This window comes from Pristiophorus japonicus, chromosome 3 (assembly GCF_044704955.1).
Source record: "Pristiophorus japonicus isolate sPriJap1 chromosome 3, sPriJap1.hap1, whole genome shotgun sequence".
NCBI lineage: Eukaryota > Metazoa > Chordata > Chondrichthyes > Pristiophoridae > Pristiophorus > Pristiophorus japonicus.
Genome location: NC_091979.1, coordinates 133930235 through 133945465, shown reverse-complemented (window position 1 = coordinate 133945465; position 15231 = coordinate 133930235). Strand labels below are relative to the sequence as shown.

Here is a 15231-nt window from a genome sequence, read left to right as displayed (position 1 = left end):
GGGGGCGGTGGCAGGGGAATGGTTGCGGGGCTGAAGGAGGTTACAGAGATAGGGCGGGGTGAGGCCATGGAGGGATTTTGAAAACAAGGATGAGAATTTTAAAATCGAGGCACTGCTTAACTGGGAGCCAATGTAGGTCAGTGAGTACAGGAGTGATGGGTGAACGGGACTTGATACGCGTTAGGACACAGGCAGCCAAATTTTGGAGGACCTCAAATTTATTTAGGGTAGAACGTAGGAGACCAGCCAGGAATGCGTTGGAATAGTCAAGTCTAGAGGTAACAAAGTCATGGATGAGAGTTTCAGCAGCAGATGAGCTGAGACAGAGGTGGAGATGGGCAATGTCACGGAGGTGGAAATAGGCGGTCTTAGTTAATCCTCGGATATATGGTCAGAAGCTCACTTCAGGCTAAAATATGGCACCAAGGTTGCAAACAGTCTGGTTCAGCCTCAGACAGATGCTAGCGAGAGGGATGGAGTTGGTGGCTAAGGAACAAAGTTTGTGGCGGGCAAGCAGTGACAACTTAAGAGACCATGGAGTGGTTGAGAGAAGTGGGGGTGAGGTGGAGCTGTGTGTTGTGAAAACTGACACTGCGTTTTTGGATGATGTCACCAAGGGGCAGTGTAGATGAGAAATAGGAGGGGGCCAATGATAGATCCTTGGGAGACACCAGAGGTAATGATGCGGGAACGGGAAATGAAGCCAATGCAGGTGCTTTTCTCACAATCTTCACATCTAGATTGCTGCAGCTCTGAGTATGAACAAGGTATTTTCCAGCAGATTTTATAGTTGAAGCACTTTAGTCAGGATAATGATGAGATGTGCTCACATACCAATTTTCAGGTCAAATGTCCAGGCTGGAAGAGCATCTGCATGTGTCACTAGATCTGTTGGCCCAAGAGGTAATGTAATATGGATGGATCCTGCTACCTTCACATTTTCTTCAGCAGAAAACAACTGAACACTAATGGCAGCCAGAGGTGTCAGCTCAATGCTCTTCAGCCCTGGAACAGAAATCATTTTTTATTAAAGAACTCTGTAAAAAAGCAAACAAATCCACATCAATACAAAATTATGTTTCTGTATGTGGTCAAACACAGATTTATTATTGAATCAAACAAAAAGATGCAGCTAATGGCTTTTTCCTGCTCCTAAAACCTCTTGGGGAGGGCGGGGGGGTGATTCAACTTTGGCGGCGATGCAAAACAGGCGGTAGCAGATCGGCCTCCCATTATACACACTTTCCAGCAAAGTCGGATGTGTATATGTGAGGGAAATTGGGCGGGGTGTAGAATAGGTGGCCGATCCACTAGGGCAGGATTGAGGCTGGACAAAGTTGAATTTTATGCTATTGTGTTCTTAAACAATTTATTTCAGTTTCAATTAATTACTTTGAATAGATCTACAAAGTATTTACAGCACAGAAACAGGTAATTTCGGCCCAACAGGTCCATGCTGGTGTTTATGCTCCACAAGAGCCTCCTCCCACTCGCTTCCTCTAACCCCATCAACACATCTTTCTATTCCTTTCTCCATCAGGTGCTTATCTAGCTTCCCCTTAAATGTATCTATACTATTCGCCATCACATTATTTGAAGAGCAGGGCAGTTTGTTCTGACATCCTGGCCAAGACATGTCCCTCAACCAATAAAACCAATTAGCTAGCCATTTAACTATATTGATGTTTGTGGGTCTTTCCTGTGTGCAAATTAGTTGCTTAATTTCTCTACATTACAACATTTGCACTTCAAAATTAATTAATTGGCTGTGAAGTGCTTTGGGATGTCCTGGGGTTGTGAAAAATGCTATATAAATGCAAGTTCTTGCTTCACAACTTGGTGTTACTTCAGAGTGACAGAATGAGGTTTATAACTGCAATTTCCCAATCTATTAGCTTCCAACCTCAGGTTTACAACTAGGGAAACGAGAATGGGAGACAAGTACTTCCTCATAGTGAGGGAGGGAAGGGAAGGGAAGGGAAGGGAAAACTGTCAGGAAAATCGACTTAGTCATGTCTCCAGAGGAATATGTGGAATGGGGTTCTAACAAGGAGAAAAATACATTAAAAGTGGGAAAGATTAATAAAATATATGAATAATGCCAAGGAGGGTGAAATTCCTCTGGTTGATAATTTTAGTGGAAACATTCGAGCAGAATACAAAAAGAGAAATCTTGCTTACTCATGCTGACAGTGTCGTTAAAATTCTTGGCTGGATGAATTGCACTGCCCACAAGTCAGCATGTAAATAAATACTATTGGTACCATTTCAACCTGTACACAAAGTATGGCATTATCACCAAAAAACAGCTCAGGGCGCTAAATACATGGTAGCAGTCAGAGCAATTTCCCATATTTTTAGCTCCTTTCTTCAATCAGGTCACTCTGCGGAGTGGCCCACTGGAGTCTCGGCATTTCTCCACAGAAAGACAAACTATAGGAATGGGCTGGATTTTCGACTTTTTGCAATTTCGCCCGTTTCCGGCCGTAATTCACACAAAATCAAAAATTTTGTGCCGGGTTAGCGTTAGGGCCAGAGTGTGCAACTTTCGCCAAATGAAAGTTCACGAGGAGCGTTAGCGCTAACTCCAGCATTGTACCACACAACTTGTGCGCTGGAGCCGAAAGTTCCGGCAGTAAAAAAAAAAAAATCGCCCGATCTGCACATGCGCAATTTTTTTTTTCTCTTCCTGTGCTTCTGGTCCGCTGTCCGATTGCAAACGCTAATGCAGGGCCCGGCCGTGCACATGCGCAGTACACCCGGGATTGAATCACCATTTTAAAATTGGATTTGGATCATGGAGAAGGAGGATTGTAGACAACGCGCCAGGCGATTTAGCCAAGAGGCTAACGAAGCTCTCGTGGGGGCTGTGGAGAGAAGATGGCAGGAATTATATTGGAGGAGTGGATTTAGACCCCTGCAATCCATTTTTAATCGCATAGGGAGGGAAATTGCTGACGAGGTCTCTGCTTCAGACACAGTGGCCAGGACTGGGAAACAGTGTCGAAAAAGTTCAATGATCTTTCGAGGGTCGTTAGAGTGAGTACAATTTTTATTGCAGCACTCCTTCATTACTTCAATTGTAAATCTGACACACGATTTATTCTCATGCTTTTGGTGCCTGTCAGCAGTCTGTGGATCTTCTCATGCTGCTGCTGTCTCTCAGCACTCTCTGGGTTGCCTCCTAAAATGCATGACACGTAGGTAGGCTTGGTTTGGCACCCTATTTGCCATGAATGATCTTTACACATTATTAAGATTGCTTTCTGAAATCTCATAGGATGTTTCCACACTTCGATGTCCTCCTGATGAACCAGGTGCAACTTCCAAGGCCATCAAACAGAGGACTATATTAAATTCACACAGTATGATATAAGTGCTTTGGTGGCTATCTGTGTGTGCCACAAGAGCAGATGAACCATTCCCATTTTCATCTTTGCAGGCCAAGAAGTCCCAAAACTGCTGCGAGCAGATGCGGACAAACAGCGGTCCCCCTCAGACCCTGCCACTTGCCGACCTCGAAGAGCGAGTGGCAGGCCTCATTGGCATTTCCGGTCGGGCAACTGCCACTGGGGCGCTGACCCCCGCTTGGATACTGAGGGCAAGTCCTGCACACTTCCTGGGCTGGGTTGGGGCAATGTCATGCAGTGTCTGTTGACTAGGGTTGGGGCAATGTCATGCAGTGTCTCTGGACTAGATATAATGGAGTAGTGGCGGTTCTTCAAATGAGCCTGTGCTATGTGAACTTCCGCATGTCACCCTGCCTCCTTCCCTGCTGCTAACCACTCATCTGTTGCTTTCTACTTCCAGATGACCAGGCACATCTGCAGCATCCCTCAAATCAACCCTCTAGGTCAGCCATCGTGAGGAGGAGGAGGAAGAGAATGAGTTCAGAGATCAGCCTACTCCGGGGTAGATGTACTCAACCCCTCTTTTACCACCGGCACTCACCTCGTCTAAGGGCTATGATGTAATTTTCTCGGGGTTTGACATCTCTGAGGCTCCTGGGACTAGTGGCGTGCAGCAACGCAGTTCTGGGGTCGAATCCCATATGCCATTTCTCCGGAGGGTGAGTCGGCAAAGTCGGCCTGCTGACAGACAGGCAGATGTGGAACTGGACATGGTGGGACTGTCCAGGGAGAGCATCCACCTCACCCATCAGCTCCTTGATGTCTTGGGTAGGATTCCCGCTATAATCGAGACTCTCACTGTGACCATTACGGAGGTAGGGTCACAGATTGTCGGTGTGAACCGTGAAACCTGCAAGGCCATCAGTGCCCACACGAGGCTGGCGGCCTCCATCAGTGACACTGGAGTCCCGGAGTGTGACGCGAACCCTTGCCGAATATGGTGCATCACAGGCACAAGCTCTGCTTCAGCTTGAGCAGATGATGCAGTCCATAAATCCTTTCGCCATACTCCCTGCGTTACCCAGTAACACACCCACCTGTAACTGTCGACATCGATGAAGAGGCTCGCCAGTCAGAAGCCGGGCCTTCCACACCACGAGCTGGTCCAGTATGTCCCCAGATGGCGTTTCCAATATCTTTGCCCCCAACACAGTAGCGCTCTGGCAGCGTTACTGTACGCTATTTTGATGCCACTTTGGGCAGGAACAACAGGCAAGGGAGGGGGATATGGGAAAGGGGGTGGGGAGGGGGGTGTGGGAAGAGCCGGTGGTAAAAGATAGTGGGGCAGGGGTTGCTGCATTATGTTCTGCATTCTGTTGTTTATAATGTTGTTGTTGTTGTTATTGAATTATCAAACTGCTAGATGCAGATAATTTTTGTTATTTTATTAAAGTTTCAAAATTATGTTAACAAAGTTATAAAAGTTTACAATGTTTCATAAATTCTTTTGTTCACCTTCACCATTCCTGTGTAGCGTTTCATTTTCAGAATGCGAGGGGGAATAGTCAACAAAGTCACAAATGACATCCATTGTGACTGTGACAAAGGTAAACTATCCCTCCTCATCCTTCTGGACCTGTCTGCAGCCTTTGACATAGTTGACCACTCCATTCTCCTCCAACACCTCTCCACCAATGTCCAGCTAGGTAGGACTGCACTCATCTGGTTCCATTCTTATCTATCTAATCGTAGCCAGAAAATCTCCTGCAATCGATTTTCTTCCCACTCCCGCAATGTTACCTCTGGTGTCCCCCAAGGATCTGTCGTTGGTCCCCTCTTATTTCTCATTTATATGCTGCCCCCTGGTGATATCATCCGAAAATACGGAGTCAGTTTCCACATGTAGGCTGACGATATCCAGCTCTACCTCTCCACCACTTCTCTCGACCCCTGTTTGACATCTGAATTGTCAGATTGCTTGTGAATTTTCTCCAATTAAATATTGGGAAGACCAAAGCCATTATCTTTGGTCCCTGCCACAAACTGCGTTCCCTAACCACTGACTCCATCCCTCTCCCTCGCAATCAATGTGAGGCTGAACAAGGATGTTCGTAACCTAGGTGTCATGTTTGACCCTGAAATGAGTTTCCAGCCATATATCCGGGGCATAACTAAAACCGCCTATTTCCACCTCCGTAACATTGCCCGCCTCCACCTCAGCTCTTCTGCTACTGAAACCCTCATTCATGCCGTTTTTTACCTCTAGACTTGACTACTCCAACTCACTCCTGGCCATTCCACACTACGTAAACTGGAAGTCATCCAAAACTCAGCAGTCCATGTACTAACCCGTACCAAGTCAAGATCGGCCATCACCCCCGTGCTTTCTGCCCTACATTGGCTCCCAGTTAAACAACGCCTTGATTTCAAAATTCTCATCCTGATTTACAAATCACTCCATGGCCTTGCCCCTTCCCATCTCTGCAATCTTTTTCAGCCTCACAACCCCACAAGATGTCTGCGCTCCTCAAATTCTAGCCTCTTGAACATCCCTCATTATAACTGCTCAACCATCGGTGGACGTGCCTGGGCCCTAAGCTCTGGAACTCCCTCCCTAAACCTTTCCACCTCTCTACCTCTCTTTCCTCCTTTAAGACACTCCTTAAAACCTACCTCTTTAAACAAGCTTTTGGTCATCTGCCTTAATTTCTTCTTTTATGGCTCGGTCAAATTTATCTGTTTGTCTTGTAACACTGTGAAGCACCTTGGGACGTTTTACTACATTAAAGGCGCTATTTAAATAAAAGTTATAATAACATGGTGGGATAGAGTGGTCAGGCAATGGTCAAATGTACCGTTCACTCTTCAAGCAAAGCAATCAATTATGAGCTGCTGACGTAGGCTTTTGCAGCGGCGAAATTTCCACGATGCCTCCCCTATGGTTGTTGTGGGGGTGGTGGTAGCATGGGTTCCTTGCCAAGCTCCTCTTCCTCATCTTCCTTCTCCTCCTCCTGCCCCCTCTCTCCTGAAGTAGTCCTGCAATCCCCATTGACAAATCCTGAACCCTCGTGATGGCTAAGTTGTGTAGCATGCAGCACACCACAATGAACTCAGAAACCTGCTGAGGGGAGTATTGTAGGCAGCCTCCAGAGTGGTCCAGGCATCGGAAGTGCTGCTTGAGCACTCCAACTGTCTATTCGACGATGTTGCGTGTGGCTGCATGACTCCCATTATAGCGGTGCTTGGCTTCTGTCTGAGGATTCCTGAGGGGGCGTCATGAGCCAGGTGGCGAGGCCGTAACCTTTGTCCCCCAGCATCCAGCTCTGGCCTTGTGGTTAACGCTGGAACATGCACGCAAGATGAAAGCATCATGGATGCTCCCTGGATATTGGACGCTCCCTGGATATTGGACATTGACTGCCATGATGCGCTGAGTATGGTCGCAGATGATCTGTACGTTCATGGAATGGAATCTCTTTCGGTTTTGGTAAACCTCTGGATGTGTGCACAGTCAAGAGCACCCTGAACCTAGGGGAAGCCAGCAAATCGTCCAAAACCTACAGCCCTTTCACTTTGGGTCTCCCTGGTCATTGGGAAGCTTTTGAAGTCCATCCTGCGTGCATACAGTGCAGTAGTCACCTGGCGAATGCAGCAATGTGTAGCGTGCTGCGAGATGGAGCCTATGTCCCCCGCTGATGCCTGAAAGGAGCTGGAGGCATAGAAGGCAAGTCACCTTCACCTTGACGGGCAGTGCAGTCCTGTTGCCGCTGGTAGGCTGTAGGTCTGCCTGTATGAGCTGGCATATCTTTGTCAGCACTTCTTTTCGGAAGTGCAACTTTCTAACGCACTGTGCCTCAGAGAGCAGCAGGTGTGAACGATGTTCCCTATAAACTCATGGCGTGCAAGGCCTCCTCCCCATACATCTGCGACCTCTTTGATTACGTTGACAATGATCATCAATATGCCTTCTTCCAGCTTGACGCTGTATAAATATAGCAGCCAGGATTGATGGCTGACATAGAATGGCCCCCATCTTTTAAAATGTCCTTAAATGTCCTTTAAAACAAACTATAAACTCACGTAAAAAACTTCACAATCGAAAGTATGCAGTAATGTAGCGTTCTTCTCCCAATGCTTTTAATCACTCAGAACTCCGACTTTCTCCTCTGTTTTCAAGATGGCGCCATTTGGCACTTGGTGCGCCCTGGTTCCGACTGTTTTTTGCTGGCAGGTTCCCGGGAGAACGCTAAATCGGGCGATACGCTTGAAAGTTCTGCCCGGGGCGCTAGCGCAGCAATGCACGAAGATTTACATCATCAAAATGCTCAAAACAGCAGGAGGGCGCGATGTTTTAGCACAGCCGCAAAACCATTGCCGAAAATTCCGTCCGGGCGCAAAGTCTTGTGCACGTTTCATGCCAAAAACATTTTTTTGCGCCCCACACACGCACTAAATGGGGTACAAATAAGCCGGGAATCCAGCCCAGACGGTCTATTAAATGGTTCCATTTTAACAGAGTCCTTTCACTTCCTGTGATAATCTTGCATCCCAATAACACTTGCTCGACATCTTTTGCTACAGTGCAAGAAATAGAGAAGTATTAGCACTGAATTTCACCTCAGTCAATAAGCCACAGCCACAGCCAGCCGTGAAGAGACCTAGATACAAATACAGGAGCAGGTTTACCAAGGGTCACAAGTGGCCCGAGCTGGAATAGGTATACCACTGCTCTAATGAAACCCAGAATGACAAGATAAGCATGCGACGGTTGCAAGAAGTGATTAAGCCTTTACTTGATTTGTTCATTAAGGTTCCCATTGTATGGATAAAGTTGTCTGTTCCCCAGGGAGGCTGTGGAGCTGTGAGATAGGCTGTTAGATTAGAAACATAGGTGTTCTTCGGTAGTCTCAGTAATCCCTTTGGAAACTGGACGCTGGGATATCTTCGATCATCTAAAAAAACACAAGAATTTTCATTACAATGGAAGGAAAAGAGCAGCCTGAACTGTGTTTGTAGAATTAAATCATATTGTTCTATTTGGCAGCAACATTGGCTGACTAGAAGCTTCAAGTTTATAGATTATGATATTTAATATTAATATACATATTACATCCTGTTTTGAATAAGACTAGAAAATACATGGAAAATTAAATAGAGCCATTTAAAGTTATATTCCCTGCTTATCATGAACCCACTGTTCACACACATTTTCACGGTGATCCTGCAGGAGTCTCCACTCTAATACACAGTGAGACTGAAAAGTAGCTCACAATTTGAGACACATTAGTTACATGTCTGATTTAAGGCACTGAAGCACAGTGAATGATGTACAAAGTAATGTGGTGTTGGATAATTGAAGGCTTTCTTTTAAACTATGACTGAATAGTTTATCTGCTCTCTGGTCTTATATAACAAAAGATTTAAAAAATGAGAGCATGAGAAAAACTCATTCTGCTCATCAGGCAGTTTCCTCCACAGACTGTGTACAACTTGGACACTAATTATTCAATCACTCAATACCCTGAGAGAAATTACTTACCATTGGTAAACTGAATGCCAGGAAGGTGAAACTCCTGTGAAATGTTACCCTGGTTGCCAAAGATACCAAGTGAAATCTCAGGACATCACTCCATACTTACAGTCTATACATTTTGACTCCGGTTTGTTGCATTATTCCTATTTGACTTCCAACATTTTAATATTGGTGACTAAACTGGGAAAGTGTTCTACTTGTTAACACTCAACTAGATAGCACTAAATTTACAAAAAACATTTAGAAAAAATAAAACTAAAGCTGTCTTCAAACACTATGAAGTAATGAAAGGACTGGATTGCATGCCTAGTGCCTTGGAACGTTTATAAATTCAAGTTGTTGTTGATAGATTATTTCAGTTGGACAGATTGGGGAGGAACAGGGGACATGAATTTAAGTTACACAAATGTAGAAATAGGCCAGATGTTAGGCAGTTCTTCTTTTCCCAGAGAGCAATGAGCCTCTGGAATGCGTTGCCGGCTGATGTGGTGTGTGTGGACTCTCTGCACACCTTCAAAAGAGAGCTGAACCGGTTCTTGGCTGGCGCAGACATTGCATCATATAGAAGGTAACAGACAACGTTCGTACGGTCAATGTGATCTCCTCGTCTAGTTTTGATCATCTCAGGGGGGTCAAAGAGGAATTTTCCAGATTTTCCCCCCCTTCATTGTCCATGTTTTTTTCCCTCTCCCAGGAGATTACATGATTGGGGAGGGGGGTAGGGTTTGGGTTATCGTGCTGCAACGAAAATTCTGTTTTTTTGAATTCCCGGCGTAAAAATAAAAAAGGGAAGGTGGCTCAACCGTGGCTATCAAGGGAAATCAGGGATAGTATTAAAGCCAAGGAAGTGGCATACAAATTGGCCAGAAATAGCAGCGAACCTTGGGAGTGGGAGAAATTTAGAACTCAGCAGAGGAGGACAAAGGGTTTGATTAGGGCAGGAAAATAGAGTACGAGAGGAAGCTTGCAGGGAACATTAAGACGGACTGCAAAAGCTTCTATAGATATGTAAAGAGAAAAAGGTTAGTAAAGACAAAGGTAGGTCCCCTGCAGTCAGAATCAGGGGAAGTCATAACGGGGAACAAAGAAATGGCAGACCAACTGAACAAGTACTTTGGTTCGGTATTCACTAAAGAGGACACAAACAACCTTCCGTATATAAAAGGGGTCAGAGGGTCTAGTAAGAAGGAGGAACTGAGGGAAATCCTTATTAGTCATAAAATTGTGTTGGGAAAATTGATGGGATTGAAGGCCGATAAATCTCATGGGCCTGATGGACTGCATCCCAGAGTACTTAAGGAGGTGGCCTTGGAAATTGCGGATGCATTGACAAGTCATTTTCCAACATTCCATAGACTCTGGATCAGTTCCTATAGACTGGAGATTAGCCAATGTAACCCCACTTTTTAAAAAAGGAGGGAGAGAGAAAACAGGGAATTATAGACTGGTCAGCCTGACATCGGTAGTGGGTAAAATAATGGAATCAATTATTAAGGATGTCATAGCAGTGCATTTGGAAAGAGGTGATATGATAGGTCCAAGTCAGCATGGATTTGTGAAAGGGAAATCATGCTTGACAAATGTTCTGGAATTTTTTGAGGATTTATCCAGTAGAGTGGACAAGGGAGAACCAGTTGATGTGGTGTATTTGGACTTTCAGAAGGCTTTCGACAAGGTCCCACACAAGAGATTAATGTGCAAAGTTAAAGTACATAGGATTGGGGGTAGTGTGCTGACGAGGATGAGAACTGATTGGCAGACAGGAAACAAAGAGTAGGAGTAAATGGGTACTTTTCAGAATGGCAGGCAGTGACTAGTGGGGTACCGGAAGGTTCTGTGCTGGGGCCCCAGCTGTTTACATTGTACATTAATGATTTAGACAAGGGGATTAAATGTACTATCTCCAAATTTGCACATGACACTAAGTTGGGTGGCAGTGTGAGCTGCGAGGAGGATGCTATGAGGCTGCAGAGTGACTTGAATAGGTTAGGTGAGTGGGCAAATGCATGGCAGATGAAGTATAATGTGGATAAATGTGAGGTTATCCACTTTGGTGGTAAAAAGAGACAGACTATTATCTGAATGGTGACAGATTAGGAAAAGGGGAGGTGCAACGAGACCTGGGTGTCATGGTACATCAGTCATCGAAGGTTGGCATGCAGGTACAGCAGGTGGTTAAGAAAGCAAATGGCATGTTGGCCTTCATAGCGAAGGGATTTGAGTACAGGGGCAGGGAGGTGTTACTACAGTTGTACAGGGCCTTGGTGAGGCCACACCTGGAGTATCGTGTACAGTTTTGGTCTTCTAACTTGAGGAAGGACATTCTTGCTATTGAGCGAGTGCAGCGAAGGTTCACCAGACTGATTCCCGGGATGGCGGGACTGACATATCAAGAAAGACTGGATCAACTGGGCTTGTATTCACTGGAGTTCAGAAGAATGAGAGGGGATCTCATAGAAACGTTTAAAATTCTGACGGGTTTAGACAGGTTAGATGCAGGAAGAATGTTCCCAATGTTGGGGAAGTCCAGAACCAGGGGTCACAGTATAAGGATAAGGGGTAAGCCATTTAGGACCGAGATGAGGAGAAACTTCTTCACCCAGAGAGTGGTGAACCTGTGGAATTCTCTACCACAGAAAGTTGTTGAGGCCAATTCACTAAATATATTCAAAAAGGAGTTAGATGTAGTCCTTACTACTAGGGGGATCAAGGGGTATGGTGAGAAAGCAGGAATGGGGTACTGAGGTTGCATGTTCAGCCATGAACTCATTGAATGGCGGTGCAGGCTCGAAGGGCCGAATGGCCTACTCCTGCACCTATTTTCTATGTTTCTCTGAGTGTGGGGCAGGTTTGATGGACCAGCTGGTCCTTTCTTGCCCATCATTTTCATACTATCATTAAATAGCTGAAATTGCCATTTCAAAAGGTCAAATTAGGCCAGAGAAGGAGGGTGGCACAGCGTTACATTTATTTACTGTTAGCAGCATTTGGTGCCAACTGCCGACCATATCATTCAACTGCTTCATTTCTCAATGCAAGTATTATCATCATCATCATCATAGGCAGTCCCTTGGAATCGAGGAAGACTTGCTTCCACTCAGCATGAGTTCTTAGGTGGCTGTACAGTCCAATATGAGAACCACAGTCCCTATCACAGGTGGGACAGGCAGTGGTTGAAGGAAAGAGTGGACGGGGAGTTTGGTTTGCCGCACGCTCCTTCCACTGCCTGCGCTTGATTTCTGCATGCTCTCGGCAAGTATCAGCCCTGTAACAACACCATCTGTTAAAGCACACGCCTTATTTGCTGCTTTCACCAATTTCAAATTCCCACTGCTCATGTCCCAATTACACCCCCAGCTCACACCAAGCACTGCAAATGTTTGTGCAATGTGAGTACACTTCACAACATGTCCTCAGGATTAATATGTTTCTCGCACCCACCTCCAACACCTTTGAGCCGAGATCATTGTTTTCAATGCTGTAATGTGCATTTCTGTTGGAGGAGGGAGAAGGCTTAGTACACAAATCCCGCTTTGTAAAACTGATTACTCTGTCTGAGTCACATGTACTGCAATTTAATAATACCCTTTCAAATAAACAACTTTTTATTGTGATGCGAAAGCAAAATATTGCGAATGCTGGAAATCTGAAATAAAAACAGAAAATGCTGCAAATACTCAACAGGTCAGGCAGCAGCTCCCTCAACAACACCCTGGTCCACTCCTCAATCACCCCGTCCCGTGGCACCTTCCTGTGCAAGCGCAGGAGATGAAACACCTGCCCTTTTACCTCCTCCCTTACCACTATCCAGGGCCCCAAACATTCCTTCCAGGTAAAACACAAATTTACTTGTACTTCTTGCAATTTAGTATACTGTATTTCCTGCTCACGATGCGGCCTCCTCTGCACTGGAGAGACCAAATGCAGATTGGGTGATCGCTTTGCGGAACACCTCTGTTCAGTCCATAAGGGTGACATCGAGCATCCAGTCACCTGTCACTTTAATTCTCCGTTCCACACCCACTCTGACCTCGGCCTCTTGCACTGTTGCAACGAAGCTCAGTGTAAGCTCGAGGAACAGCGCCTCATCTTTCGATTAGGCACTTTACAGCCTTCTGGACTCAACATCGAGTTCAACAATTTCAGACCTTAACCTCTGCCACTATTTTTTCAGCTGGTGATGACGCTGCCATTCTCATTTATACCTCTTATGGACTCATCTTTTTTTCTTTACTTGTCCCATTATAATCTTCCTTTGCTTTGTACAATCATATCTTTTGTCATTTAATCACTCGTTCCTTCCACCCTATCACAGAACTTCCTTTTTGTTCTTTCCTGGAAGTGTTCATTTGTACTGTAAAAACGGCTTCCCTTTGTCTCTGATTGGTCCCCTTGGAGGTTAAGCCACACCCTGAAGTTTCTCTGGAATGTGTAACTGGAACCGCCCATCCCAAGTTCACAGTGACTTTGCAAATTGTAACTTGATTCACTTTGACTTCCAGAAGCCACAGAGGATAGATCTCCCCAGAAGCCACCAAGTGCCAGCCGAAGTCCCATACCCCAGCGCAAGTGCATCCCTCCCCCAACCGAAGTCCTGTACTCCAGCGCAAGTGCTGCCTCCCCCAGCCGAAGTCCCTCCTTACACCAGCGCAAGTGCATGACCTTACCCACCCACCCCTCCCCCCGCCTCACCATAAATGGAGCATTGTGTACAGATTGTTAACAGGTTTATTGGGTATAAAGTGAATAGTGACAGTGTAGTGACTTCTGGATTTAATTCATTCCAACAATGTACTTTTTAGGGGGTTGTAAGAACTTGATCTGTCTTCCCCGCGTTCCCTCTCTCCCTGCCAATCCCCCTCACCAGTGTCTCTCTCCCTCCCTCCTGCCCCAGGCTTCCTCTCCCACCCCCCCAAGCTCTCTCTCTCCCCGCCCCCCCCAGGCTCTCTCTCTCTCCGTCCCGATCCCCTCCCCCAGTCTCTCTCCCCCCCCCTCCCACCCCTCTCGGCCGCCCGCCGGGTCAGGGCGGCTCAGCGCTCGGATCGGGGGTTCAGCGGGCAACGTGGTCGGAATGATTCAGGTTCAGGGCCGCACGTCCGGTCCGGGCGGGCGCCATCGGGGGTGGAGTCTCGACAGATGCACACGCAGAAGGACAGGAAAAACACAGTACAAATAGTCAGTCCCTTCTTTCCTCCCCTTCCCCTGCCTCTGCACTTGCTTAAAATATGTTAAATACCTAGCTTTTTCCAGTTCTGACGGAATGTCCTCGGCCTGAAACTAACTGTCTCTCCACAGATGCTGCCTGACCTGCTGAGTATTTCCAGCATTTTCTGTTTTTATTTTATTGTGATAGTTCAGGTAAAAAAAATGCTGATATTAGTATGGAAATGCAGATTTTAACAAGGTCATTTTCAGTTTAAAAAAAACTCCCTCCCCACATCTCAGTACCAAAACCATCTGTCCTGTATGATATAATCACCATTTTCTGTGTTTAATGCCCCTGTGGATACTCATGGCGCAGCGCTGTTCCCAGCCTAGGAAGACTTTTCTTGGCTTTAGCACACAAGAGATTGCTATCCAAATCCCAATTTCCAGGTTTCCCTGTGGAGCTTCTGCCCGGCACATCTGTAACAGATGCCACTTGAATCAGGCCCTGTTGCAACGATGCTTGTTGTTTCAGGATTTCAGATAATGCTGACACTGGGAGACTTTGGTGTACTGTAAGTTATCTACCACTATACAACGCCACTGTTGTTAAGCTTAGCTCTCAAGGGGTTCATTTAACAGAACTGCTGGCCAGAATGGGCATCTGAACCAGAGACAATGAAAGATATCCCAGCGACTACTCACACTCATCGCTGCAGCGAGAATTCTCAGTGGTCATTGCCAAGTTCGGCTGATGGATTCCACTCTTGGAGAGGGAGGCCGTCACGCAGCAAAGAACTGAAAGTAGGTTTAATAAATAGGGAGAAGATATTTTGCCCTGGGCTATAAACAGAATGCAGAGGAGTTATTCCATTTCAGTTTTTTTTTTAATTCTTTCATGGGATGTGGGCATTGCTGATAAGGCCAGCATTTATTGGCCATCGTTAAATGCCCCAGAGAAGGTGGTGGTGAGCCGCCTTATTGAACCGCTGCAGTCCATGTGGTGAAGGTACTCCCACAGTGTTGTTAGCGAGGGAGTTCCTGGATTTTGACCCATCAACGATGAAGGAACGGTAATATACTTCCCAGTCAGGATGGTGTGTGACTTGGAGGGGAACTTGGAAGTGATGGTGTTCCCATGCGCCTACTGCCTTTCTCCTTCTAGGTGGAAGAAGTCATGGGTTTGGGAGTTGCTGCCGAAGA

At 46.1% G+C, this 15231-nt stretch overlaps 1 protein-coding gene across 1 annotated transcript in view; it reads right to left on the bottom strand.

Annotated features, from left to right (window-relative positions):
* Positions 1–15231, bottom strand: part of fam171b (family with sequence similarity 171 member B) — a 63138-nt gene that overhangs the window by 15535 nt on the left and 32372 nt on the right. The window contains exons 4-5 of the mRNA XM_070875831.1: positions 8144–8302; positions 835–1005 (exon numbers count right to left, since the gene is read on the bottom strand). Of these exons, the coding sequence (XP_070731932.1) occupies positions 835–1005; positions 8144–8302 (330 nt within the window). The remainder of the gene's footprint in view (positions 1–834; positions 1006–8143; positions 8303–15231) is intronic.